The following is a 27928-nucleotide window of genomic DNA, read 5'->3' on the forward strand; positions in this document are numbered from 1 at the left end:
AGGAAATACTTGCAGGTACTGGAGCACCTGTAGGAAATTTGTAGGAAATATTTGCAGGTCTGTGGTAGTTCCACAAACTCCCTGCATGCCATATGCAGTAGGATAACCAGAACCTGTAATTAAATAAATAAAATAAAATAACCAGGACCTGTAACAAAATGCCTCAAGAAGTTATTGCATGGGCACTGGCAGACAGACCTAAGGGTGCTCTGCACTGGGGCCAAACATGAGGCACTGCCAAATTAGATGTTAAACATGGATGCATCAAACTACAGAGGCACCTTGTATAACTCAGATCAGCAGGGTTTTCTTTCATTTTTGTTACCTGAGACATTTAGGGTTTAATTTCCCTAGATATTTCAGACATCCCAGGGCAACAGGTAACTGAAGTAATGATTCCTGATTACCTTTCCTTGTCAATGCTCAATTCAAATCTTAAAACATCACCATACCACAGCATTTTTTAAAAATGTATTTTTAAAAATTTATTGTTATTACCACAACACCCAGACCATATCATAAACCAATATGTTGACCACCTATACTATGCAGAATAACAAATAATCCCCGCCTGAAAGGACTGAAAATATCATTAAATAAGTTTGTGGAAAACTGGGGCCCAAAGAAGCCACAAATGCTGTCTACAGTCAGTGACACTCTGACAGAAACCATATGAGAATTCCTAGATGAAATCTGGCATCACTTGGAGTCAAATGCAAAATTCTCTCTATTTTCAGTGAAACAGCACTGAACAGATATGTTCCTGCTCCAGGGCCCTTTGCTCAGACAACTCAATCCTGGCACTTCATAAGTTTTCTTTTTTCTAGCCCTTGCTCTTTTGCACCAAACATATTTTTTCCCATGCCTTGTGTTTATAAATTGATACTTTTATAACGTAAGTAGGATACAACTATGTGTAATTCTATTAATCTCTGTCCAAGTGTTCCTTACTGAAAGTACAAAATTTTTCACAAGGATATACCCAATATTTACACTGCAATGTATTTTTCCCAACATGTCCTTCTGTGAAATGCTATTTCACTGCTTCTTGTCCTTTATCCTGCATTTCTATTGGTTCATTTAATAAGACTGGCTTTTCAGATTTCAGTTGCTTCTTTAAAATGAGAAGAACAAGTGTGCTTGGGATGTAGGACACTCCACGTAACACTGCTGGTAGGCCAAGATAGAGCCACCTGAAATAAATAATGAATGTCATTAAAGATATGCATTTGTAAAAAAAGGACAAAACTATTCAGCAAAAACATTGCTGTGTGAAGGTTACAAAGCCACTCTAAAGCTTGTGCCCTGATGCTTTTGGGTCTCACAGAAGATGAGAATGTGAGAATAGAGAATATGAAAAGGTAAAATGGCCTTTTACCTCTCCCAATTTCAGGCAAATGATTTAGCAAGTTAGGCACCTGGTACTCCTATGGCTTTATCCATAGGGAAAAGAGAGAGTCCTGAAAGGGCTCAGACTACCTGGTTAAAGTTTCTAAGTATTCATAAGAATATTCTTCCAAACCAACCTCAACACAGTATTACAAGGAATTAGTATGAGGCCACAAGTTTGACAAGACTTTTCTTTAAAAATTGCACATCAGTCCTTGAAGGACTACAAAAACATGAAGTGCAGTATTCTGGGCCAATTTCCAAGTTAAGTAGATGTATCTTCTCCATAAAATTCTTCTTTTTGAAATTCAAGTACTGTTTCAACCATTTCCTGTTCAAAGATATTGCAGTCACCCACTGAACCTTTTACCCACATGTGCTAAGTGCTTTTCAGTATTTTTATCATAACTCAGTGTTTTCAGAGCTTGTTCTCATGAGAGGTTATTAGTGAATATTATGGCACCAGAACATTTCTGTTCAAAGGTTTTTCCAATGTCTGTGTCAAAGGTTGCACTTTGCAAATAATGCCAATGTCAAGTAAAGTTGTATTGTATCTCTAACACAGGAGCAGTTTGTCTGCTAGGGAGAAAAAGTGCATAAAATTACATCTCTACTCATGCAATATAAGAGTAAGAAGGAGAAATTTAAATGAAGCAGAAAACATACCTGTATGTGACAACATCATACATCCTACACGCTCCTTCTCCACCACAAGTCATGGTACCCCACTTCAAGCAAGTGGTGTCTATCAAAGCTCCAAAATAAATGGGAGATGGAATTCCAGCTGAAAAGAACATGAGCAAAATTTCTGTGATTTCCTTCTGGTTATCAGATCCACCAGAGAGCCTATGCTGTTTGTCACCCACTCCATCTGTCCTGTCCTCTTGCAGCATGAGCCTCATTCTCTATTTATCTTCTGCTCCCTCTTTTTCCTGCCCTCAGCCAAAGATTTTCTTCCCTGCTGCCTGTTAAACAACATCCACATGCAGCAGCATGGACAGTGTTTCCTATTCAGAACCCAAGGTTCTCTTTCATCAGTGAGAGTCAATGCTGCCTTCAATAAACATAAACAATAAGAGTGAAGGAATGCCAAATGGCTTTCCAGTGAGCAGCAGATGTAGTCCTGTGTCCTGCTTTCTGCAATATACAGTTAATACAGTTGATTTTCTTCTTAGCAGCTGGTACAGTGCTGTGGTTTGGATTTAATATCAGAATAATGTTGATAACACAGTAATGTTTTAGCTGCTGCTAAGGAGGGCTGACATCAAGGAGTTCTCTGTCTCTCATGCTCTGTTTGTGAGGAGCTGCACAGGAAACCAGGGGGGAGCATGGCCCAAACTGGCCAAAGGGAAATTCCAAAACCTTCAGTGTCATGTTGAGTACACAGAGTGGAGAGAAGTGGCAGGGAGGGACTGATTGAGGACTGTTTGGGAGTGGGATGGGTATTGGTCAACAGCTCACAAACAATTTTATTCTGCATCACTTTTTGTTCTTTTGTTTTATTCCTCTCTCTATTTTTCCTATTATTATTATTATATTTTACTTTCTTTCCATGCTAAACTATTCTTTATTTAACCTGCATGCTCTACCTTTTTTTCCAGCTCTCCCCCCTATTCCATGTGGGAGGAGAATAATTGGATGCATGGTACTTAGATCCTGACTGGGGTTAAACCAAGATACCAGCCTATTATCCATTAAAAAAAACTGCAAACTGCAAGCAGTTCTACTTTGCCATGCTCTGAGAGCTGTGAAAAAGAATTCCTAAATGGTTCCTGATCAAAGGCACACCACAGAAGCAATGACTCCTGTGCCATGCCCACAGCCCTGATGGGATCCTTCTCTAGCTCTAGGTCAGCCCTAACTGCTCTTCTGAAGTGTGTGAGATATTTTCTTACCAAACACTCTTGAAGCCAGCCCATGGATACCCACTCCAAATGACTTCTCTTCAGGCTTTAGAGACCTGTATGATAATGCAATAACTGTGATGATAATTGCATTGTACAAGTATTCATAGAGGTGACATTAATAAGAGATGTTTAACCTTTTTTTAATCAAATTCTTCATCACATTAGGCCCAAACCATTCTAATAATGATCTCATTATGCTCATTAGATGATGTTTCCTGAAAAGTTCCTTATCTAGGACTGCCAAATCACAAAAGGAAAAGCTTCTATCAGGGTATGGTATCAGAGCCAACACAAAGTGCAGCGCAGTTGTGCCTTAACTCAACATCATAAATTATCATTTGATTAAAATGATTGATAAACTCCCAGGTATCACACACCACTCAATAGCCCACTGCCCTGACTCAGGGCTCCTGCATTCATTCAGGATAAAGCTGACAGCCAGAAGCTGCATCAGATTACAAAGGTGACATGACACTGAACCTTAACAGCACAGAAATGACATCAGATTTCTCTGCTCTTCCTCCTTCCACATGGAAACTAAACACCTTTTAATTCCCTGGAGAATTAAAACCTCAGAATAAAAAGTCTGGTAGATTTCATAAGACAAGGAAATTTTACTGTACCTCATTAAGACCATGTATCCAGGCATGGCTGCTAAGGAAAAAATGAAGCTGCAGACTAATGTCAGGATTAAAAAATAATGGAGCATCTTGTCACAGCTTTCATGTCCATCACAGTGGCCCAGAGTTGCAGAGATGTTTTGAGATGAAAACCCTGAGGCTGCAACACAGGTGCAGTTTTCAAATACCTATCAAAAGAGTATTTTAATCGCACAGATTGTCCAAACTCACACTCTGATGGCAAAGCCACACTGTTGGCACCCATCTCACTGTCTCCTGCTCTCAAACCTGTTACTCATGAGCAGCACTGCACTGAGCCTCCCTCCCAGTTGGCCAGCCACAGGTCCAGCCATCCCTGTATTTGGGGATAAAAGTTCCATAATGCCTGGTTACCTGGCATTTTACCTTTAAATCTACAGGGTAAAAGAGATTATAATAATCTCTTTAATAGTTCATGCTATAGAATTTCATTTTGGTTAAAATGTTCTTGGGCACTCAGATTTCCAGTTGGCAGCACCTTCAGGATGATTTCTCACTCCTTGTTAAGCATTTAATATTCCTTTAGTTCTTAAGAGAGAAGAATTGCCCTTCATTATATTTTTTAATTTAAACTTAAACCGATTTTCCTATGCAGTTTGAAATTTCTGGTGCTACTCAATGAATTTGTTCAAATTTTTTACCTTATATATTCAATGTACATGAATATATAAGGTATAAGGTTAAAATATATTAATATATATTATATGTACATTAATTATGTATATGATTCCCCATCCTATATTGGTATAAATATTTGCCACCTACTTGATTTCACAGTTACAGTACAATAAAATGTATGCTTTACCAAACTCCTTCCAGTTCCTCTTGAGGATTTACATCCAGCAAGACAAGGTGACACATAAGTGATCCCATTGCTCCCACAAACTGGGTCCCAGATTTTAAGTGGGCAATCACAATCCATGTTGCAGCCAGCCAGGAGAGTATTTTCTGCATATGAAACTTGTTCTATTCTGAAACACATTCAGAAGATGAATTAATATTTCAGTAATGAGATACCCACAGTAACCCCATGCAATGCTTAAGATTCTATTCTAGCTCAAGTGTTGAATCAGGACCCAACCCTACATGCTCCTGCCCTGAAGTCATGCCTTTTTATCTCTCTATAGGACACTAAATTGTATTGTATTACATTAATATTGTAAATAAGGTATGAATACTCCACAGCTTTTTTCTTATCTATGGCCTGTATATTTTTAATTGTCCATAAGGGTTGTATCTATCGGCACCTCCATGTCCATTTTACAGACACAAAGCACAACCTGGCCTAGTGGAAGTGTCCCTGCCATGGGGCAGGGAGTTTGGAGATAGAGACTCTTTAAGATCCCTTCCAACCCAAACCATTCTAAGATTCCCATGATCAATGGTGGATTTCAAATCAAGAAACTGCAGATAAAATACCCTCTGATAACTTGATAGTAATCAAATTTGAGTAAACCAGTGTAAGAACAAGAAGGGGATTTGTTCCTCTCTTATTCTGAAATTGCACTCATGTATGCCTGATTTCACCAACAATTTTTATTTTCACCTGCAGTTACAGACTTTACTATCTGTATTAGTAAAAGAATTAATATGGACATGCAACTGCATGGATATCTTTTTTAATACACTTTTGTTATTTGAAAAAGGCATGACAGATCTAATGTCTAATGCAAGCAGAAAGCCTTGAGAATTTAGAACAGGGAATTGCAATGGAGCTTCTGGCTGATTCTTGACAAGAAAAATCATCCTGGTGTTTTAAGACTGAAGTCCTCCTGAGTCCCAAATAACATACCCTTGATAGGAAACTGTTAGACCAGCAACTGGTGAGGTATCACAGACAGTCCAATAGGCAGCAAAGTAGAGAAGGTATTCCAGTAAAGATACCCAAAATGCTATGCTCGCAGCCTGATAGATATTTATCTTGAATTTCTTCATGAACAAGCCTCCAGAAAAATACCCAACGCATAGAACTGGCAAGTTGTAAACACCTAGTTAAACAAGTGAAACTTCCATGTTAAAATAAAGGAGACCATCAAAGCTACTCTACTACAGGGCAGCTAGAGAGGGAGCTATATAGCTGCTGTGAGGGAAGGTTTGTTTGGCAAAGACTCAAAGGGTGCCTGGGGCTGAATAATTTAACTACAATCAGAAATGGTCTCTGCTAATTTCCTTTCACAGCCAAAACCTCTGCCAAAGTCAACAGCAGGTGAGAACTGCTTGGGGAGGGATCTACAGGGTAGGGCTAAAATTATTCATTGGAAAACGGCAATCTAGAGTTGCACTCTAGGTCCCACTCAAAAACAAAAACAACAAAAACAAAACAAACAAACAAAAAGAATAATAATAAGAAAAAAATTATATTGTTTCAATCCAGCCTCTGACTGGGAAACTCAACAAAAAGATCTGTGCACATCTTAATTAAGTGCACATCTTAATTAAGTGCACATCTTAATGCACTCTAAGCATGACAGAAAGGAGGAACAGGCTTTCAGTTTTGAGATGAGATTACTGAATGTGCTCTCACATCATTCCTTGATGACTGATGCTTAAAAGAAGCAAATTCTGACTGAAAGACTCGTTGGAAATGGTTTCACACAAGCATCACATGGCTTAGTTTCATATCAGCTGAATTTTTGGACCCAATTCAAAAGATGGGAATTAGATTATAAAATTGTGCACAAAAAATTAGATGTTTAGCAGAAAATGCATTGGCATTTAGAAATGTTTTGTAATGTGATATCCCTCACCTGTAGAAGCATTTAACCTAGGTATGTATATATAAATACACATGAACATAAGTATATATGTGAAAATATAGATAATTTGAATAGAGACATCACTAATTGATAGAACATAACAAAATGCAAACATACCAATCAAAAAGATGGCATCTGATGCAGATTTCCCAAACTGCTGTTCCAGATACTTGGGCATGAAGGATATCATGCCATCAAAGGCACTGAACTGTAGCACAGTTATGCATATAAATAACATATACACAGGGTTGTGGAACAGAGCCTTGAGGAAGGGGATGAAATCTGCAAGGAAATAATGCCTTGAGTTAGTGTGATGCTTTATGAAAACAATGTGGCCGTGAGGGAAAGGGGGGAACAGAAATGGTCCTGAGCTGGACCAGGATAAACCTTGTGCTTTGCCAGACACCACAGGCCAAAGATCCCTTGCTTAGTCCAGGGGGTCCTCTACCCAGAGATACCCTCACACTCACACATGCACATCAGTGCAGCTCTTCCTTATAAGAAAATAATAAATAAATCACAGCAGCAGCAGCTACTGCCCCATCTTCCCTCCCTTTTCTCTCATCTCATGCCCCCAGAGCACTCAGCAAAAGCCCTGTCCTGCAGCTGGCATCCAGAGGGGTGAAATGCGCTCCAGAGCTGTGACAAGCTGCCCCAGAGGGCTGAATTCTGATTTTGGGGTTTGCTGCTGGGGCAGAAGAGGCCTGAAGAGAGCTGTGAGCACAGTTATTCACACCATCCTCTCATAATCTGCATCAGCCAGTTTTCAGCCAAGTAAGCATCTGAGAAACTGATTCACACAGGTCTTTCCTCTGAATAATGCCCATTGTCAGGATTTGAACCATAAAAAAAGCCCCACAATTCCCCTTTGTCTAATGTTCTCTCTTAATCAATGTGCTGAGCTATTGTCAAGAAACTCTGCAGATAAATTTAGGCATCTACAAAACAATGACTGGGCCTCACTGAAAGTGGGCACCACTTAGGATGGGTGTATATCTTCCAGAGCTAAACAAGGACCTTATTAGAAGTAGCTCTGTATGCAAATCTTTCAAAAATTAGTCAAATCTTAGAAACACTAGAAATAAGCTGCATTATTTACAGATGCAGTGACATTTTTAATCATAGCTTCTTAAGGAAATTTTATTGTTGTTAAATTAGTTTTATTTTAGGGTTTTTTTTACTATAAAAACATTCCTATAACCCGGGAGCACTAAGGAGCCACACCTGAGCTGGGAGAGCAGTATTTTATTCATGGATTCATTTAAGGCTAGGTGGCAGCAGAAAGAGATGCTCTGGTTATCAAGATGAAGCTGCAATATCAGCCAGGACCTAAGGACTCACTCTGGGTGTGATGGATCTGCAGGACCCAGCTGGAAAAGCACAGAGAGGGAGCTGCCACTTGGAATTTACTCGCTGAAAATTTCTGAGGTCCTGTCAGAGGGCCCTGAGCAGGACAGGCTGCTCTGAAGATCATAGCCTTTGACATAGTTTATTCACTTGCATTTCCAACCAGGAAATGTAGGAAGGATTTTTCCTTTAAATAAGGAAGGGAAAAAAATATGCTCCTACTCTTGTAGGAGCTCCTACTCTATGTTCTTACATAGATTTGAAAGACCAGAGATGTGAAAGCTGCCAGGTGAATAAATGTGAGTGGAATACATCTTTGTTCAGCAATAATTAAATGTTTATGAGGGTTAATTTTCTGTCAATTCCCTTTTAGGGCTTTCAGCTGTACTCAAGAAATGCACAAGATGTATGTTGGGTTTCTGCTTTTCTGCCCAGTGAATGTGGGGCACAAACAACTAATATCTGCCTCATGCCCAGCTCACTGAGCTGTAATATTTCTACTCAGATTTCAGAGCTTCAGTCCTTTCCTGGGAAGAAGAGATCTACGTACACCTGAATTGCAAGAGGGGAAAAGGAAGGATCCAGATCCCATATCTATGAAATCAGCTTTTTTCCTCTGCAAGGAGCCATTCTAAATTCCTGTACAAATCCCTTGAACTGCAGAGACATCAAAACAGAGAAGGCATTGCACATCTTGGACCCACCTTTAATTACAAAGTACACAGAGTTCACACCTTAGGACTAAAGCTAGAAAGGAATAAAATGCAACACAACTTGCCTTTAGCAATTTCATACATGGTCTGCTTGGCTTCATTCTTATCATTTTCTTGCAATGGTGTTGCAGTTTTTTCACTTGTCTCCTCAGGTTCATTGGTTTCACCTTCCTTCACCAGGGACTTGGGCAAGAACCAGAATGGAATTGCCACCAGCAGATTGAGCAGCGCACAGATCAAAATGCCCAGCCACCAGGCCCCAACCCAGCGGGCATCTGTGGCTGCTATAGTTATCTCATCTGGAATAAAACACAAAAACAGACTTCTTGATCACTTCAGAAACATTCTTTGCTGTCATTTTGGGCTTTCCCGGTCACCTCTGACATAAAAGCATTTTAATGATTCTTAAAATGAGGCTTATGAAAGAGCATATTCTCCAGTTTTCTTTTCTAATGTTGCTAATTTTCTGGCAAATTTCAGTGGCTTGTATTAAGTTAATTCTAGTCGTTTCCTCTGTTAAGCCAGATTACACAATTTTTCAACAGATAATTTACAAGCAGATTGATTTGTGTACCTATGAACTGAAAATTATAAACCAATCTTCTATTCTAAAAAAACGTCAACAAACTCATGGTGTTATTAACTCCTGGTGGGATTTACTCATATTAGCAAGGAAACTTCTTTTAGCTCTGAAAAATACACCAACTACAGACTTAAAAATAAGGTTTTATATGTTCACCCATTACCTGCACCTACTGATCCAATGTCAACAAACAGCTCTGCACAGAATGAAGCCAACAACAAACCAAGGAAGGGGCCAATTACAGTTGCTGTATGTAGACATGCTAGAGTGGGAAAAAGAGAAAACATTCTAAATTAGAACCCAGTCACAATTATCTTCTTGGAATTGCTCCATAAGATTAGGACAGCTCTACTGAAAAAGCATTTGCACCTAAAAATGGCCTCATTCCAACAAGTTTCTCTCTGGTTAAATTACAAGTCCTAAAATATTTTTGTTTTGATAAGGCAATAAGTAATGTTTTTTGCATTTCTTTATTGGGCTGAAGGGCATCACAATAATCCTTTCTTTTGCTTTTGTTTGCCTGTGTGTTCGGAGAAGGGGAATTACCGCAACAGGGCGGATTTACCCAGGTAGAAAGGTGAATTCTCTGCTTTGGCAAAATCCTCCAAATAGGAAATTCCCAAAGGCATGATGGGAGTTTCCCCCATCCCTCTCACGATGTTTCCAACCATCACAAAAATCCACAGCAGGGACCCAGGCTCTTGTTCACATTCTGTGGATAAAACAAAAAAATAAGAATTAATGTTTTAGTCCCAACTATTAATGAAAATCTGGAGACAAAGAATTGACCAATAGCTTAAGCTTTGGTGGATAAGCCTGTCTTATAAAAGATAATATTAATAACTAGTCACAATACTATTTACTTCCTTTCTCTCCTTGAACTGGGATTTCTTCATCCCATAATCTGCTTCAGGATTTCACTGCTCTCTCCCCCTTTGTCATGCTCAGATTTCTCAGTGCAAATTCATTAACCAATAAAAAACAACTTTGACAGCAGCAGCTGCTGCCTTTCTGGGTGTCTGACCAAAGATGAAATCCAGATCTCCTGTTTTAATGTTAAATTGCTGCCACCAAACACAGGTGAAGCAATCCACATTCAGATGGGGTCACATTCAGTCCAGTTTTCACTTCACACAGGAAATGGATTCAGATATATGAATATCACAGTCCTTGCTTGTCCATAAACCAATAAACAATCACCTTACCCAAGTAGATTCACAGGTATGAGGGTCTATGGGATCTATGTGCCTGTACGTCATTTAGATGAAAATAATTTAATCAACAATCCCCATTATTTAATAAACAAGCGATTGCTAATAAAAAAAAATCCATTTATTTAGACACTAGAGACATAGAAAAAAACATCAACAGACATAGGAAAAGTCCTACCTGTTGATGGTTCCTCTGTAGGCAGAGAGGACAAGTTGTGATTAACAAGGCACAGAGGCATCACTGAAACATTTTCCCGTTGTGAAATGCTGCTTTCAATGTGATACCTGTTGGAAACAAAGGAAAGAAAGCATGTACAGGTCGAGAAGATATTCATGAGAACCATTCTCATTTGTCCGTGCTGGAGTCATGGAGTTACCTATAAGAGTAGGTAGCCAGAGTCATTCCACGCTGGACACAACAGGATTGAAGGATCAAAAACCACCTTGCTGATTAAAGCCTACACAAGCTTATATTATTCTTTTTTTTTAAGCCAAGCAAAAAATCATTTCAAAGGAGTTGAACGATCATTATGGTCAGTACTAAATTTGCTTCTAGCTATTCTTTTAATCAGAACAGGCAGACAACATCTCTGCACTGTGGATATAAGAAATCAGTTTGGCAGTGAAAATAGCTTGAGAAACACCTATTCCTTATCTTCTGGGAGGTCTCTTTCTCTGAATAAATTCCTAGCAGTGCAGAGAAAACAGAGTTCCAATTTTCATTCTGCATTGTTCAGGCTAAAAATGATTTACATAACACTGTCATTTCGTTGTGCCAGTTTGTGATGATTGATAATACCCAATTTCATTCCTGCCAACACAGTGACCAGGTATGATCTCTCATCCAGGTTCCAGACCAAGAGATCTTTAAAAATCACAATTTCTATTGTCCATCCAAGCAGATAAGAGCTAAAAGTGACAGCATCACAGCTGTTAGTTGGGAGAGCCCGTGCAAAGGGGAGCAAAAGGATGAAGGCAAAGGCAAGGGCAGGTGCCCAGCAGAGGGGTAACTCTCCTCAGGAGGTGATGATTGACTTTTGGAGCCATCTCAGGAGCAAACCCAAAGAATCTGCAGTGATCAGACTGAATCCATGCTCAGCAATGTCTCTCCCCATAAGCAGCACCCTCAGTGAGAGGATGAAAGGGTTAATGCCAGCAAGGGTCACAGAAGCTGCTGTGAGCTAAGCACAACACTCACCTCCCAAACAGAAAATGAGGAAGTGATATCAAAAGACATCCAAAGGACAGAACTGTGCAGCCCAAAGCAATTATTCTGGGTCTGTGAAGCTTTGCTCCAAAGTAACTCACAAATGCTATCAGCAGCAAGTTACCTGCAAAGAGAACCTGGGTCACCATCTGCAAAGCAAGGCACCCCATAATAGTTACAAACCTGAGCATGTCTTGTGAGCTCCTGTTTCTTTTTTTGTCTTTAAAAAGTGTCACTAGACAGGGAACTGCCTACATGGTGCAGTAATTCCCTGCTTTATATGATCTTTTTTTGGAAAAGTTACATCACATGAGAAGAACACGAGAATAAAAGGCAGGGTGGAAAAGAGATCACAGTGAGAGAGACTTTTAAGTGTGCCTTTATAGAGGAAAAATTTCCCACTACTTGGCATAGAGAACAGGCCCAGGACTGCAGAATAATATAGGAATGTTATTAGGAATATTCCCCAAGAATACTTTATTTGGTAATGTGTAGGAAAATACAGAAGCGTATATCATAGTGTTTTTGTACGGAAAATAATAAACACAAGATAACCATCATACAAAAAAAAAAAAAAAGAATAATAATTTAATATTAATTTTATTAATAGCTTAATAATGAAAAAGTCACAGGTTTTTATACCTAGTACCATTTAATAACAAAAATGTACTAAAAATCTTCATTTTCCTCACCTCCACTTTCACTTAGAAGCAGTTGATTTTCTCCACTTATTGCTATGCAACTAAGAAAAGAATCAAGCTTCATGTTATGAATCAGGCCCTATAAAAATAGCAATTTAATAATTTTACACCTACTAATTTTATGATCTTTTTGTCAGAAGAACAAAACCATGTCTCTGAGTGACAAGCGTCATGCTCTGAAAGAAAATAATGGCTTTTTTATGTATCATTTCTAAACAGGCTGTGCTGAATCAGTGGCTCGAATGACACTTAAAGATAAACATATAAGTTTGTCACTGCACAATAAAATCTACTGACAGGCAAGGTAAAGAGCACTAAAAGTAGAACTGGAAATTTTCTTTGCAAGGACAGTTGTACAGGTACAAAACCTTAAAATATTATTGAGTTTAGATAAGGATTCACAGTCCACTCCAACCAAGTTTAATTAAAGGAACTACAAAATTCTAAATATGAGCTTAAATTCAAACAAAGTTTACATAGTTGGTTTTTTTGTGTATTGAATATATCTGAAGAAAACATCTCATAAGCTAGTTCTGTTTTGTTAGTTGCTCTGTCATATTTTATCATAGTGCAGAAATTATCTGGACCAGTTTTTAAACCTAAATTTGCCCATTCAAGAGGTCCTATTAATTTCCAAGACATGAAATGGTTACGTATCAGCTCAAAAGAATGACAGAGTTGGCCACTATTGCACACAGAGTAAATGAGAGCAGATGAGAGTCACTAAGACATGCTCAGACCACAGATTAAATTTTCAAAGAATCAGAAATATCAAAATGAGAGATTACCAATTTCAAAGCTTCCATTAATGATGCCCACTAAAGAAGCCGGGATATTAAATTGTTTCTCTATCTGTGTGTACATGCTGTTCATGTAAGCACCAGACATGGTTTTCCCAAGGAAGGCAAGTGACAGTGCCAGCAGAAATACCTAGGAAGGGAAGAATGTGTAAAAAATTATACATTTATGCATATTCCTTGGTTATTTCCCCCAGTAAAGGTGTGCTTCCATTTAAAAAAGTGAGCAGTTCTCTTCCACTGATGTGTGTGTAAATCCCATCACCTATTCCTTTCTAGAGTTATAGCTTTGCCAAAAAAACAAACAACAAAAAAACCCAAACCAAAACACAAAAAACCCCCCAAAAACAAACAAACAAAAAAAAAAACCCTACCAAAAAAAACCAAACAAACTTTGTTCTTCTTCTTCTCTAATTGACCAAGACTGCCTTCAGCAGCCCCAGGTCCCATTTAGCCAGCCAAGGCAGCAGTGCCTGCTGCAAGGTTGCCACCTGCAGGACCTTCCCACCCCCTGTTCACCCAAATGACAAATTGCTTGCAGAGCTGACATCCTTTCCTTTGGAGGAATTACTCCATCCAGGATCTGCTCTCCCATCTCAGCAGAGGTCATGAGGCCACAACAAGTAATTTCAACCAAAAGGAGTCAATAACACGTCCTTTTTACAAGACAATTAGCAGCAACTGACAGCTAAAAAGTTAAAATGAGAGCAGCAGTATTCAAACCCTTTTAACTTCAGGCTTCTTTATAAACAGCATTTTTGAAATGAAATCAATATTATTTTTAAATAAATCTACTGCAAAAGCTAAAAAGCAAAAGAAACACATTTGGATTTTTAATTATTATTTTTAAAAAGTTATTTTATAAGATTTTCTAGCATTTTTTTGACTACTTGAATTACCATTCAAGATCAACAGGCAGTTTTTACTGCCACATCCCAGTCAGTAAAACTCATTTCACAGCTTTAAGAAGGAAGGGTAAATGTGTTAGCCTAGGGGGATTACACAAAGTCAGTGGTGAAGTTTCAAAGCAGCAATCAATCAGTACCTCCAACATCTCACAGAGTGGAAAGTTCAGGGAGAGAAAAAACCAGCACAGCTGTTTACAAACTTTTGTAAGGGCATTAAGGGTAAAAGACAACAGCTAATCCATTCATTTAATCTAGGCTGTAACTTCTACCAAAATTCTGTAAATGCAGTAATTACAGTTGTGTGTTCTTGCAAAATCACTAAAATATGGCTGTACCTTCAACTTGGAAATGCAGCAGAATTTGTCCTCTGCACGTGGCTTCTCAGGCTCCTTCATGTTGCCTTTTTTAATTGACACTGGTGTCTGTTTCTGAGTCTGCTGGCCATCCCATTACAGTGTTGGAAAAAGATGAGAGAAAAGAACAAAAGTTTTTGTCCCATGCTTACAAAAATATGATATCCCTTTTAAGAGATTTGACATTTCAGCATTTTCCTTCAATAATTGCAAACTGGATTGCAACAAAGCCTACCAGACTATGGATTTTATTCTAAATTAAATAACTTGGTTAGAGTAGAGACATTATCTCTTGGCATTAAAACAGAGGAAAACAAAATCAAACCAAAACCACCAGACGAGCTTGAGCTCTAAATGGACAGAAAACAGACTCCATTCTCCTTCCCCTCCCAAGATTGTCAAAAATATTCCTCTTTATTCATCTGCCTACTTTTGCTTATCTCCATTTCAACTTGATGATTAGAGTGTCTCACAATGCTAAGCTGCCTGCTCTGTTGAAATTTTACATATATTCCAAAAGTGTGTTCAAAGAAGGAGCAATATATTCCAGGGATTGGATATACTGACCTGTAAAAGCCCCAACACATCTGAGGGTTTGCACAATGAATCAAAATTTTATTCTATTCATTCCAAGGGCTCCTACAGAGACTCCATTACATAAAGTTATGAAATACAGTTCCCTGGGGCCTGATGGAGTAAGGTGAAAAAAACCAGGGCAAGGCAGAGCCCTACCTGATAGACAGGATGGATACAGGTGAATTTCCTCTTTTTGGTCTGGGGAACACTTCCCAAGGGATCCTGCAGCACCTGCTCTGCTCTGTGCTCTCGCCCTCATGGGTCCAGGGATGGGGAGAAGCTTGACCAGCCCACCAAGAGGACTCAGCTGCCTTCCAAATTCTTCACCTCAGCACCCTCCTGGCCAATCTCTCCAAACATTCATTTCTACAACAATGTTAATCCTCTCAAATGTGTTTCCTAACTAACTTGATTCCTAGCAAGTCCACAGGCATTAACTCCTTCTGTAGCTGCTTTCTCACTTTCAGCTTTGAAAAGCACAATGCATTATTACAGCATTCCTGGAAATACCTTACAATTAACAGTAGGTGCTCAGCACTCAGACAATTATCTGCGATAGATACAGAAATTTTATCTCTGCTTTGCTCACAGATACTTCTACAAATTGTGTTCAATCACAGGACTAAACTGTACTCACACAGCTGCTTTTTTTTTTTATTTATTTATTTATTTTAATTTTTTTCTTTTTTTCCCCTTTGAAACAAAATTTATATCCCAGGGACTCATTAATGCTTTATCTAAATACTGCTTTTCTCTGAAGCCCACCAGCAATACCAAAACATGAAGCAATACCCTATATTTGTCCTCTTCTAGGAGTTGGCAAAGGGATTCTTTCCCTTTCTGTACCAGTTTCACTGTATTTCCTTGCATTTCACTGTCACACCCAGGGAACATCATCTGGCTAACTGCAGGTTTTCCTTCCTGGTGCTACAAGCTACCAGACACCAGGCAGCACCCTGTTACCTGACTTGGGGGATCAGACACATCACACTGCTCCTCATGAAATTACAGCAGTCAAAACAGCATTGTTTGCCTTTAATTATTCATACCTTCCCTCACAGCAGAAATTAGGATCCAGGAAAAAAAAGCATTTCAACCAATTTTTTACTGGGAAGATTATTAAGATTATTAATTGAATAACCAAGTAGACAGAATCATTATTTCCAGCTCTGATTCTGAAATTGCTTTCCTCAGCTCTATAATATTTTGTGGTCACACTTCATCAAATGTTACTGATGCCAACATAGACTAACAGCCTGAATTATCAGAAAGACACAGGTGCATAACTCACTCAGCTCAGGTGCACTCACACCACACTTTAAGTCCAGGTTAGAATTTAAATTACCATTTCTGTGTCTATGAACACACATTTCTTGGTCCCATGAACCAAGTGTGCTCTCACTCCCTTGTCCATCTACCTGCTCTCCACTGTACATTCCTCTTGGGTACATTGGTTACACTCTTGGGCTCTTCAGACTCACCTGCAAACCTCTATATCTCATTGAACGGGCCAAAATATAGCTCTATTAAAATACATTTATTTTAAAATGGGTATGCAAAAGTTTGCCCTTGGGTTCTTAGTGACCTACGAGCACCTGAGTCCACTCATGTGAGCACCTGCGCCTGAATCCCACTCACAAGCCTGCAATGCTCACTGAAATTTCAGGGAACAGGGCAGTAAAATTCCTCCCTCCACCTCTGCACTGAGCCGGTGACACATTTATGGCAGGCTAGGAAGTTGGCAATGCCCAGAACTGCCTCTTCCATCCTCTCCACTGTCTGAGTGAACCTGCAGGGGCAGCCAGAAGGACACACAGGTGATCAGAAAACACCCACCCTGCACATGCACAGAGATTTCTCACTGTGGGGGTGGCTCAGAGCAGCTGGAGGACACGGAGCACCCAGGGTGACCTGGGCTGATGAAGGCTGGCTTAAAACCAAAGCTGAGCCTTCCAGTGAGGACCAAAAGAGGCTGGATTGGTGCAGCTGCCAGCAGCAGGCAAGCACTGAGACATCACTTTGGAGCCACTTGTCCCACACAAACCATCACATTAAATCACATTTCACTGATGCCTCAGGTTTAGCTTTTATGTTTTCAGATTTTGTGCTGCTTTAGAGTGTGGGTCTGAGCTTCACATGAGGGGATGGTGAGCTCTGTGCACAGAGCAGGGAGACAAAACAATTCCTGCTCCAGCTGGGCACCAAGGACAAATGACCCAAATCTCAGCCCAGGAGCACAAACCCCGTGGGCTGCAGAGAGAAAAACAAGCAGGGTGGGACTGCCTGGGCTAAAGCTGGAATGGGACAATGAACTGCAAGGTGCAAATGGAGCAGAACTGATCCCAGGGACAGAGCCCGTGCCCGGCCGTGCATTTTGGGGCCGTTTTGGTTCATCTTGGGTGCAGCCCTGGCTGGGCTCTGGTGCTGCCCAAGGTGCATCCATGGAGGAGATGCTTTGAATAAATCCCTGCTTTGTTCTGTAACTCTGCCCAGCCTCTGCTCTAGGGCAGCCTTCACAAGGCATCATCACTCTAACAAACTAATAAAAAGGAAAAAAAGCACCCAAATATCTGAATTTAAAGTTGATGATGCAATGTTTTGCAAGTTGCCTTGCCTAAGTCCCAAGAGGATTTGCTACTTTCAAAGTACAATTCATCTTCCATTTAGCTCAGCTTAGTCATACAGATAGATAAACTGCCACATCTTAATTTTGTTTACAGGGTTAAAAATCACAGAACATAACGATTCAGAAAGCAATTATGGTGGCAGGATTTTTAACTAATTTATTTTTCTGGTTGCAAAAAGCTTTTTGAAATCTTGTTTTACCAGGTACAGTTCAAACTCTTACTCAAAAGCAATTACACTAATGTTAGACTGAGACAACGGAAAATCTCCTCATGGCAAAACAATGAGGTACTTACAGTCTGAAAAGGTCTCTGCAAGAAATCACTGATATGGCACGCTTGAACTTTGACTTTAAATCTACATTGTTGAAAATTAACCAAGTATGGGGCAACTTGTGTTTTTGCCAAATTTCAGTTGTGCATTTTGGAGTGCTCAGATGTGACAGACATGCACTGAGTTCTCAGAAGGAAAATTAAGCCCATCTGTTTCTTTTCCCTCCAAAAACAAAGGCCAGGGGCTACATCTGTTTCAGATCTCTGAGCATGAAGTTCTGACACTCCTGTGCACTGAAGACATCCAGAGAGCAGCCAGAAGCCAGAGAGGAACTTTGGGAGTGCACTTAAGTGTGTAAATTTACAGGTTGGGTGGACTTTAGGAAAGGGTGGCACAGGGTCAGAAGGGAAGAGGGGAATGAGATTACTCATTACTGATTTACATTGCAAAATCAGAGAATAATTTGACCAAGCACAAATAGTCCTGGCTAACACAACAAGAAGAGGTCATTTGACTTCAATTAAGTCCATCAGACATCTCATCTAGCAATCAGTAGATACACCTTCAAGTCCTAAGTGAAAAAAGCAGAGTACAATCCATTATTGGTCCTAGTCTCAATGTTATGTGGCATGATGATTTACCTACCAGGAAGGACATTTCTGCCCTCACTCTAAACACAAGAGCTTATTTTGAAACCACTAAGCTCTTTCCCAGCACTGCAGCTGTAAGCAGCCACTTCTAATCCATGAAAAGGTGGGAATGTGAGCTGCATCTGCACAGAACCACAGCACCCATGGGCTGAGGATGTCATGACACAGAGCAGGTTCACCATCATTTCCCCCATCAGCTCAGATCCAGGGCAATGTTTAAAACCATTCTATTTCTCAGAAGTGTCTGCTGGGAGCTGCTTCTCTGGCAGTCCATGCACCTCCCAGTCAAATAGAGGGTAACAGGGAGAGTTTCTTACAAGGACAACACAGGATTTGTTTTCAGGGTTGTGTCCTGATCTGGGTCCATGCTCCAAAACTTCACTGCAAACTTCAGCCTTTGAACAGATCAGCAGAACTGAGCATAGGAACCTCACAACAAAGACCCTGTTACAGCATTTTCACTCCTTTCACCCACTCATAGGGGTCCCAACATTTGCATAAACAAAAAAAAAAAAAAAAACAAAAAAAAAAAACCAAAAAAAAAAACCTGCTCAAGATATTTTGGGAGCCTACTCTCAAAAGAAATCAAAGAAGGATTCAAAATAAGGAAATATATAATAATTTAACTGATTCTCCATCAATCAAAAATGCATTTATATAGGCAGTGTTTATACCAAACTAAACAAGAGGAGCCACAAGGTCTCATTGTAGTGACTAGTGAAGAGACTCAGGTAAAACCTTGATCTACTCAAACCAGGTAGAAAAGCAGCCATCTGCATTTAATAAAAATGTAGGTTGATGTTTGCCTCTGTATATGTAGAAACACACACAGGCACAAAACTTTCTGCCCAGTTTGAGCCTGAATTCAGACTTACTTTGACCATCCAGTAATATTTCTTTCCCTTTCACATCAGTGGAACTCATGTCAGCTGCAGGCTAAACAAAAATTCAGATCTGTTTTCTGTCCTGAAGTCTGCCATCCACTCTACTCATCCCTTTCAAGTCATGATTGCCTCAATTTTTTGCCATGCAACACAATAAAAAAAATAAAAATAATAAAAACAAAATAAATAAAAACAATAAGCAGACTTTTCTAAAAATCATTCAGACCCTTCCTTGGAGATAGTACTGCATAGGTGCAAAGCATTATTGCTGCCTGGCTTCATAACTAGCTATTTATTTAAACCAGTGATATTGCCATAATAATTTCTGCCTTGCGAAAGCAGTTTAGCCCATTGATTTGCACTTGTATGGATTTGGGGGCTTTGCTTTTGCTTTGGCAAAGCATATTCATGCCTTCTAGCCTTGCAGCAAAATTTATGAGTGCATAAAATTCCTTATTCTTCATAAAGTTTGCTGCAAGTCTGGAAGATATTCTGTTGTATAAACCTCTGGTTTTAAATGTTAGGAAACATAAATGCTTTAATTGTCAAAACAGCTTTTCAGAACGTTGAAAACCTAATTATATACTTTTGGGCAGTGCTTCCTAGTTGAAGTACAAAGGGATTTGTTGTGTGATCAGCTCAGAGGCAAATTGTCTCAGGAACATACTCTCAGAAAAGCTGAAGGAACAAACTGCAGGTTGACTGGCAGCTCAAAGCTTCCAAGTCTCCCTGGAGCCTTTTCCTCTGGAAAAAATGACATTACCTGTGATTCATCCATCAGTGATTTATGTAACCTGATAGCATTTCACTTCACTATCCATCACTCCAGGAGGATTTGGGGTGTGCCAATGTGCTCTGTGTGCAGAGATGGTTAAAGGTGACACTGTTGGCCTTTGTGGGCACTCTGGACTCAGCTCAGTCCTAAAGGGTGTGAAACATCCGAGGGGAAGATCCAGGACCTTTTGGGAATCAGGCACCTGTGGGCATGGCTTTTCTACAGACATTTCATTTTTAAACATCGGAAATTTTCCTAGAATCTCCTGAAATAGATACTCTTCCTCAGAAAGGCTAAAGTTGCATGAAATATACATCCTCTTTTGGCAACAAAAATTAAAGTGCTGGTTTCAAATAACAGTGTAGCTTTAAGAGTCTCGGGTAAAAAATACCTCACCTCTATGGTGATAATCTCTACAGCTCTTTCAACAGTGGCTTTTTTAACTTCTACAAATTGTTATGAGTATGATAAAAGGCAGCAGGATGATGTATGACTTAAAGCAGTGGGCTGTAGTGATCCACAGCTCCATGAAGATTATGCCTGCTTATGACAACATCCTAAAAAATAGTTTAAGAATGTGTTAACCCCTCATTTACATGAAGTATGAAATGTTCTGTTGACATGAAATTATACATGGCATTGTCAACATTGCTCATTTTTAAACACAATATCCTAAGCATGAATACAATTCAACAAGTATGTGGGGATGTGAGAGCTCCCTAAAATGAAAAGAGCCATTTGCAGCCCATGGGAACTCTAACAAAATGAAAGTTAGTTAGTTAAAACTAACAAAATCTAGTTAGAAAAACTCCCAAAAACTTTCACTTTTGTTAGTGAAAACTAACAAAATCAAGCCTACAGTCACTAGAATCATGGTCACTAGCCAGAGTGGAAATGTGTAGGAATCCTGCAGATCAAGACAAATAGTAATAATAAAAAAGATTATCTATGCAGACAGTAATTTATGTAGCAGAAAATACTCTGAAATCAAAAGCAGAATTCAAGATACCCACTCTAAATGTACAGTAGGTATCCAACACCTGTGGATTTTAAAGACATTTCTCCTGAGGTCTGTGCCTCTCTGCTGCTCTGCACAAGGTTCTTTTCTCAATTAAATGCTTTCCTAAGGTGACTTTTCAACTTTTTCCTATTAAAATGTTATCATTCATAGGCACAGTATGTGTCAATATGAAATTATTTCAGGATGTTAATGACTGAAGGGCCCCGGAGCCTCATTTTTCCCCCCTTCACAATAATGCATGTTTTCAATTTTCCACTGAGTGTTTGGCTCAATAACCATTTATTGCAAGAAACCACCACCTTTTGGCCTAGACATGTCACTTGAAGCTCCTAAATGATTTGTGAAAGCTCACATTTAAGTATTGACTTTTTCACACCATTCCTGAATTCTGTTATCAAGGACGAGCTCCGCCAAAAGTGGATTTGCTGCTAAATGGAAGGAAACGGCAATATTTGGAGTAAAAGAAATTCCCAAAAACAGACCAAAAATCCACTACATGTTTTCAGATGCATATGTTAAACTTCTAATGAATTTTTAGTGACTTCTTACAGTAGAAAGACATTTCCAGGTACCTCTTCATGTTCCTTGTGCTTATCAAAGGCTTTTCTCATCTCCAAGCAGAAAGAAAAGGTCAGGTCACAATGATTCAGGCATGCTGTAAATCCAGCCCTACTGCACTTCCTCTTGAAGAAGGGCTATGTTATTTTTCAGCTAGGTGTGCTGACGTGCCATAAATAAATTAATTAATGTTTCATGGTATTGGCAACGTAAATTCTCCTACGTCAGCTCACAGACTGCATCTACTCTTGGTGAAAAATTATTATGAACATGACTGATCCTCAGTTCAGCACAAGCCTCCTTTTTAAACAGCAGGGAAAATGCCACTATTAATAGCAGAGCTGTCAAGACAGCATCATCTGAAAGACTCAGAATGTTTCAAGACAAAGCCAGATTGTCATTCTCTTGCAGCAGTTTGCAGAGAAGAAAAAAAATTCAGTTTTTTTAAAAGTGGGATAGTTTAAAAGAAAACTTGGTAAAAACTTAGGCACTGCCTCAGGTGTGGAGGGCTGGCATGAACCTGTGTGGAATTCTTTTGGAAATCAGCAGTTTCTCTAAAAGGTGAGTGATTTCCTTTGCTTTGCATTTCCCAGTGATTCACCTGCAATGGAATAAGTCTGGGGAGCACAGAGGGTGGCTCCTGGTCTCACTGCACCTTCTGCAGATGTCTGTGCTCTCTATCACAGCTGCTGGGCTGGGGAGGAAGGGGTGGAGAGTTCTCACAGTTACTAAATCAGAAGCAGCACTTCCACACATGCCTAATTCCTCTCTTTTTTTCCCCTAACAGGAGCATTTAGGGAGACTTCATTGTCATTTAATAGCTATAGGGTGGCCAAATTGAGGCCTTCCAGGACCTGGAGGGAGCCCACAAGAAAGATGGAGAGAGACTATTGACAAAAGTATGGAATGACAGGACATGGGGGAATGGCTTCACACTGACAGAGAGTGGGTTTAGGTGGGATACTGGGGAGAAATTCTTCCCTGCGAGGGTGGTGATGCCCTGGTACAGGGTGCCCAGAGAAGTTATGGATGCTCCTGGAAGTGTCCAAGGCCAGGTTGGATGGGGCTCTGAGCACCCTGAGAGAGTGGAAGGTGTTCCTGCCCATGGCAGGGGGTTGGAATTGGATGAATTTTAATGTCTCTTCCAACCCAGGCCATTCTATGGTTCTATAATTCAATATATTCACCCTGCCATTCCTTTCAGCAAGGCTTTTTGCTCTGCTTTGAAATACACATGAATCCAACACATTAGAGAACTCCCTGCTCTATGGCAGAAGTGGCAGGTTATAGTAGTATAGTAGGAGCCCCTGTAAAATCTATGTACTGGATGAGTGGCCTTGCCCCAGTCCTAGTTATCCTAAATGAGCCACAGCTGTGAAGTCCTTAGCTGGGCAGCAGCTGTGGCTCGTGAAGGTTACTAGGATAAAAGGGGCTGGGTTGAGAGTCCTGGAGGAGTCCTGGCAGAGCCACAGGAAACAGCACTGCTGGGAAGAGCTGCATGTGAGAAAACCAGCTAGAAGGTATGGACTTTAGGAATATAATAACAACAGTATGGTTACAACAGCGGGTGTACATTCCAGCAAGATCCTGGAGACCTGAACAACTTTTTCTACATTAATTGCTATAGAAAGAGACTGAGGATAATTAGTACAGCAGGAAGCAATGGATGACTTGGTTTACCAGAAAGGAAGAACAGTAATTCTATTCCATATTCACATTTACCATCAGCACGGTTTACAGCTCTTGAGAGTGGCATTGATAACCAAAAGGGAGTCCTGCCTTTGCTTTTAATTCCTGGAAACAGGTTGCAGGAGAGACAGGGGAAATGAAAGTCAAAAAGTTAAACCTTCTGTTGTATTCAAAGGTAAATTGTTGGATGCAATTAAAACTCTATAAACTGTAAGTAAGAATAGCACTAGGAACTAAAACTCCCCAACCACTGGGCTGTCAGTTCTGCCTTTTCTGATCTAAAATGGAGTTTATTTCTCCTGTTTGAGGGATTCCCAGCTACAGGCACTGATTCAGCCCAGGCTGCTGAGCTCATTCTCACTGCAATCATTACCAAGAGTCCTTGCAGGCTACGTCACTGCCCTGTCAATGGTGTGAGCTGAGTAACAAAATACATCATAAAAGTTGGTTTAAAATACTCCTGACTACCCAAATTACTCCTTTTCATTTGCTCATCAATCCCATGGATGGACACTGTTTATTCCTGAATCATCTTTTTTTCCTCTGGGGGAGAAATGAGTAACTTTCCACCTCTTACCTCTCAGTTGCTTCTTACATATTTCTTCCTCAGGTTTAACATCACTTTTGGGATCAACAGGAACAGCTCTTTGTATTTTTATCAGCACTGGAATGGCCCACATGCAGCAGGGGTAACAAAGAAAGTTGTACTAGCAAAAGCATATTTAATAAAACACTATTTGAACAAAGCAGTTGCACACAGCTTAAGTGCTAACGGTAGAAAAATCACAACTTCACACACACCAGACAGTGCAAACATTGTGGTTTGCAAACAAGAAATACTGGGAAGAGAGTATTATAGCCAAAATTTTCAGACTTTGCCATCCCAAAAATCTTGGGAACAATCAAGGTTCCTATCATTATCACTTGTCTAGAGTGATTTTACACTCCCTCTGATGCTTCACATAGGTTTTCATTCACAGAATTCACATAATGACTAGGTTGAAAGAGGCTAACTCGTTACAATAGTGCTGAATAGTGTCCTGATAACCAGGGCAATCCTGGATATTTTAGGACATAAAAAATGACAACAGAAAACCTGATTTACTCTTCTAATTTAATGTTTGGCATACTTTGACTTTTTCAGAGGTGCTGACACTATCAATGAAACCTCCTTTTTATGCTTTACTTTTGGAAATTTTTTTGCTTTACTTTTGCAGGTTAATTTAAAAAGATTGAAAGGCTACTGAAATTGCTATAAAGAATTGCATTTGCCATTGTGCTCAGCTCACGTACGAGCTAAAGCTATGACACAGGCACAGCTCTGTGTCATTACTGGGAATGTTTACACTGATGGATGGTAATGCTGCTGCTGCTCTGATTGCTGGTTTATTCCAAAAACTGAAATAAGTATTGAAATAGTTGAAATTTAGATTGTAAGTTAATGACTAAACCTTTCCATTCTCCCTTTTGGTACAACAGGGCAACTAATCCAGCAGTTATTCCCACACTTCCAGCTCCTGGTAACTGAGCAACAGAATAATTTACTGGAGACCCCTGCCTCACACATCTGTGCAGCTGCTGGGGAAGTGCCTGCACCAGGGAATGTGGCTCTGACACTCCCAAATGGGGGAGACATACCCATTAGCAAGAGTCTTAACCTGTCTTATTAATGTTATTAAGCAAATGTAGAACTTGGACATTGAAAGTGGGAACCAGCTGCCCAGCAGGTGCCAAGAACAGCCTAAGAAAAAGATAAATGGGAGAAAGAAGGAGACAACCTTCAATCTCTCTCAATATGAGAGTTGAAGCACTTCTGGTGGAATTAATTCAATTTGCATTTCAGCACCCACAGTGTAAACATCTGCACCTGAGGAGTCACCCAAGGCTGCTTTTGTAGGCAAGAAGGAGAAACAGGCACAGACACCTAGGCTGGCTTAGACTCCTGCATGGGAATGGCACTGGGATGGTCTCTGCTCACCTGGCATTGAGGGACACAGGTCCCACATGTCCTGGGGGGACAGGAGAGCAGCAGACCCTTGGGACAAGGCTGTTCCCTGTTCCTCTGCTGCCAGTGCACAGCATGGACAGCATTTTGCAGCTCCAGACACTGTGTGGGCAGCTCCCAGAAGGGATCAGGGAACTGGGAGAACATGTCTGCTGGGTTGTTTCTGAACCTCAGTTCTGGTGTCACCTAACCTTCTTATAGGCACAATTCTTCAGACAAATCTCTGCATAAACACTTAAACATTTTAGTATAAATATCTAAAATTACCATTACTCCTCAGAATAGAAGTGATCACAGATTTCTTTAATAAGAGCACTTGGTTTTCTTTGATTTTCTTTTTCCTCAGGCTGATACAACACATGTCAGAGAACTCTATGTTGTCAACAGCTAAAAGTTGTCATGCAGAGGAATACAGGGCTTTTTCTAAGATCAAGGTAAAGGAACTTTGTCAGTGGTAAAAATAACTTTCCAGCCACTCATTGAATGGTACAAACAGTAAAGTATTTCATGCCAGCATCTTGAAATTTGAGTTATGAACTGTTCTGCTGTCAAAGAGATTCCACAATTCAATATTCCATTCCTGTTTGTGCAGGAAAACACTACTGCTGCTTAAGAGAACTTGCAGCAGGAGCTGCAAAACTTTACTTTTGTTAACTTTACATGTGACTAATTGCTGGAGAGACTTCTTGCTGACCCTGCCAAGATGCTGTGCAGCCCAGGAGGCTGGCAAAGCTCCTGGGACATCATGAGCCCACTTTCATTTCCACAGTGCACTCAAGAAGCAGCCTTTCTGTTCTTCTCTCAAAGCATTAGTGCCTCCCCCCCAAATCTGCTTTGCAGGACAGCTGCAAATGGAATTTGGGATCAATATTTATTTGAAAACTGGTATTTCATTTTATTTCTCTTGAGCCATAGCTTGATTTAATTTTGATACAGAAACCATTCACTTAAATGCCTTAAACAGAAGAGATTCTGAAGATTGAATGAAGTTTTTTAAAATCTTAAACACAAACTTATCTATCTATTGTTTTTCAGGATTTGAAACAGCATCTCTCACACAGGCTGAGCATAAAGACCTCTGCTGAGTGTCAGTGGCACACAGATCTCTTTCCACCCAGAAAAAAGCACAATAAGGCATTGTCAAGTTCAACATCCAAGCAGGGAAGATTGGCTGATGTCAATCCCCAGGCGGAGTACCTGTATAATTGTTTTTCAGCACAATACACTCTCTGTAAAAGGGGTTTAATCATGCCTTCATTTCAGAGGAGCAAAATTGCCAGAGTGAAATTAACACCAGAATGTTATTTCATCATAGTCAAATTCTACAGTGAGTCTTTGGAGAGATAAACTTGTTTCAGATGTGTCACAGAACTTACTGTCTTGGTGAAGATAAAATACTGCACTTACTTCTCTTACACTGGGACTGTCCATCCAGAGAGGGAATATCAGGAACCTGGTGAAAAGAAGTAAATGATCATAAAAAAACAGAGAAAAAATATCCAGCAGTGGCACTCTTTTAAAAAAAAAAAACCAAACACAACACACAAAAAAACCTACCCCAAAACAACATCTACCACAATCAACAAAATATTTTGTCACTTTCTAGAGCCTCATTTGCAGGCTGTTGAAATCAAGTTGAGAAGTTACTATCCCAGCTAAATATTCCTTCTGTATTCACCTCGAGTAGCCTGAAGTGAGCCAGCACTGGAACTTGAGCCATTGCAAGGAAAAGCTGCTACTACAGACTAAACCAACAAAGAAGGGGGTTTGCAGCTCAGGCAATGCTCTTGGCACTGAAGCACTTCTGAACTCTGAATTTGTGTTCTTGGGGGTAGAAAAGATGCACATGGTAACTTCTCATCACACAGAACTTTTGCTCAGCTATTGTGCCAAAACCTTGTCCTTTATAAATAATTAAAAGACTGTTTTCCAAAGGCATTGGGGTACCTAGAAAAAGCTTAGGAAACAGAGGGAGAAAAAATTGATTTGCCTAATTTCCATGGAAATCAGAGGTAAATGGTTCTAATCTGTATCCTTAGAAAACTGCAATTAGGCAATCCATCGACACTGGATCTAGTCTATTAAAAGCTGTACATTTTTCCCTGAACCATACTCAATGCACACTAGAGAAATAAATTTCCACAGGTAGTTTTATTCTGACATTTCCTCACTTTTCAATCCTAGTCTTTGCCTCCTGAAAAGTATTAATTGACTCAATTTTCACTCATGACGAAGAACCCACCTGTGTTAGTAAAACATGAGATTTTACTTTCATAGTGACAGAATTTTCATTCACATTTAGACCTGACTGTAAAATGTACATGATTTCTACCATGTTACC

The 27928-nt window shown here is 39.8% G+C and overlaps 1 protein-coding gene across 6 annotated transcripts; it reads right to left on the reverse strand.

The window, feature by feature from the left end:
• Positions 1-1004: 1004 nt before the first annotated feature.
• LOC131082443 (solute carrier organic anion transporter family member 1A2-like) lies at positions 1005-27326 on the reverse strand. 6 transcript variants are annotated; one of them, XM_058022350.1, is made up of 16 exons: positions 27266-27326; positions 26995-27040; positions 14514-14612; positions 13262-13403; positions 11764-11896; positions 10744-10850; positions 9920-10066; positions 9518-9616; positions 8837-9070; positions 6829-6993; positions 5748-5943; positions 4761-4926; positions 3920-4104; positions 3285-3349; positions 2056-2173; positions 1005-1193 (listed from the first exon to the last, which is right to left on the reverse strand). In XM_058022350.1, exons 2-16 carry the CDS (start codon positions 27016-27018, stop codon positions 1034-1036), a joined length of 2040 nt encoding a protein of 679 aa, XP_057878333.1. In that variant the 5' UTR covers positions 27019-27040; positions 27266-27326; the 3' UTR covers positions 1005-1033. The 6 variants fall into 6 exon arrangements, with proteins under 6 accessions (XP_057878333.1, XP_057878332.1, XP_057878334.1 ...); XM_058022349.1 differs by having other exon boundaries at positions 14514-14615; XM_058022351.1 differs by lacking the exon at positions 27266-27326 and adding an exon at positions 27145-27237.
• Between the last annotated feature and the right edge of the window lie 602 nt (positions 27327-27928).

The sequence above is a fragment of the Melospiza georgiana genome, chromosome 4 (assembly GCF_028018845.1).
Source record: "Melospiza georgiana isolate bMelGeo1 chromosome 4, bMelGeo1.pri, whole genome shotgun sequence".
Classification (NCBI taxonomy): Eukaryota; Metazoa; Chordata; class Aves; order Passeriformes; family Passerellidae; genus Melospiza; species Melospiza georgiana.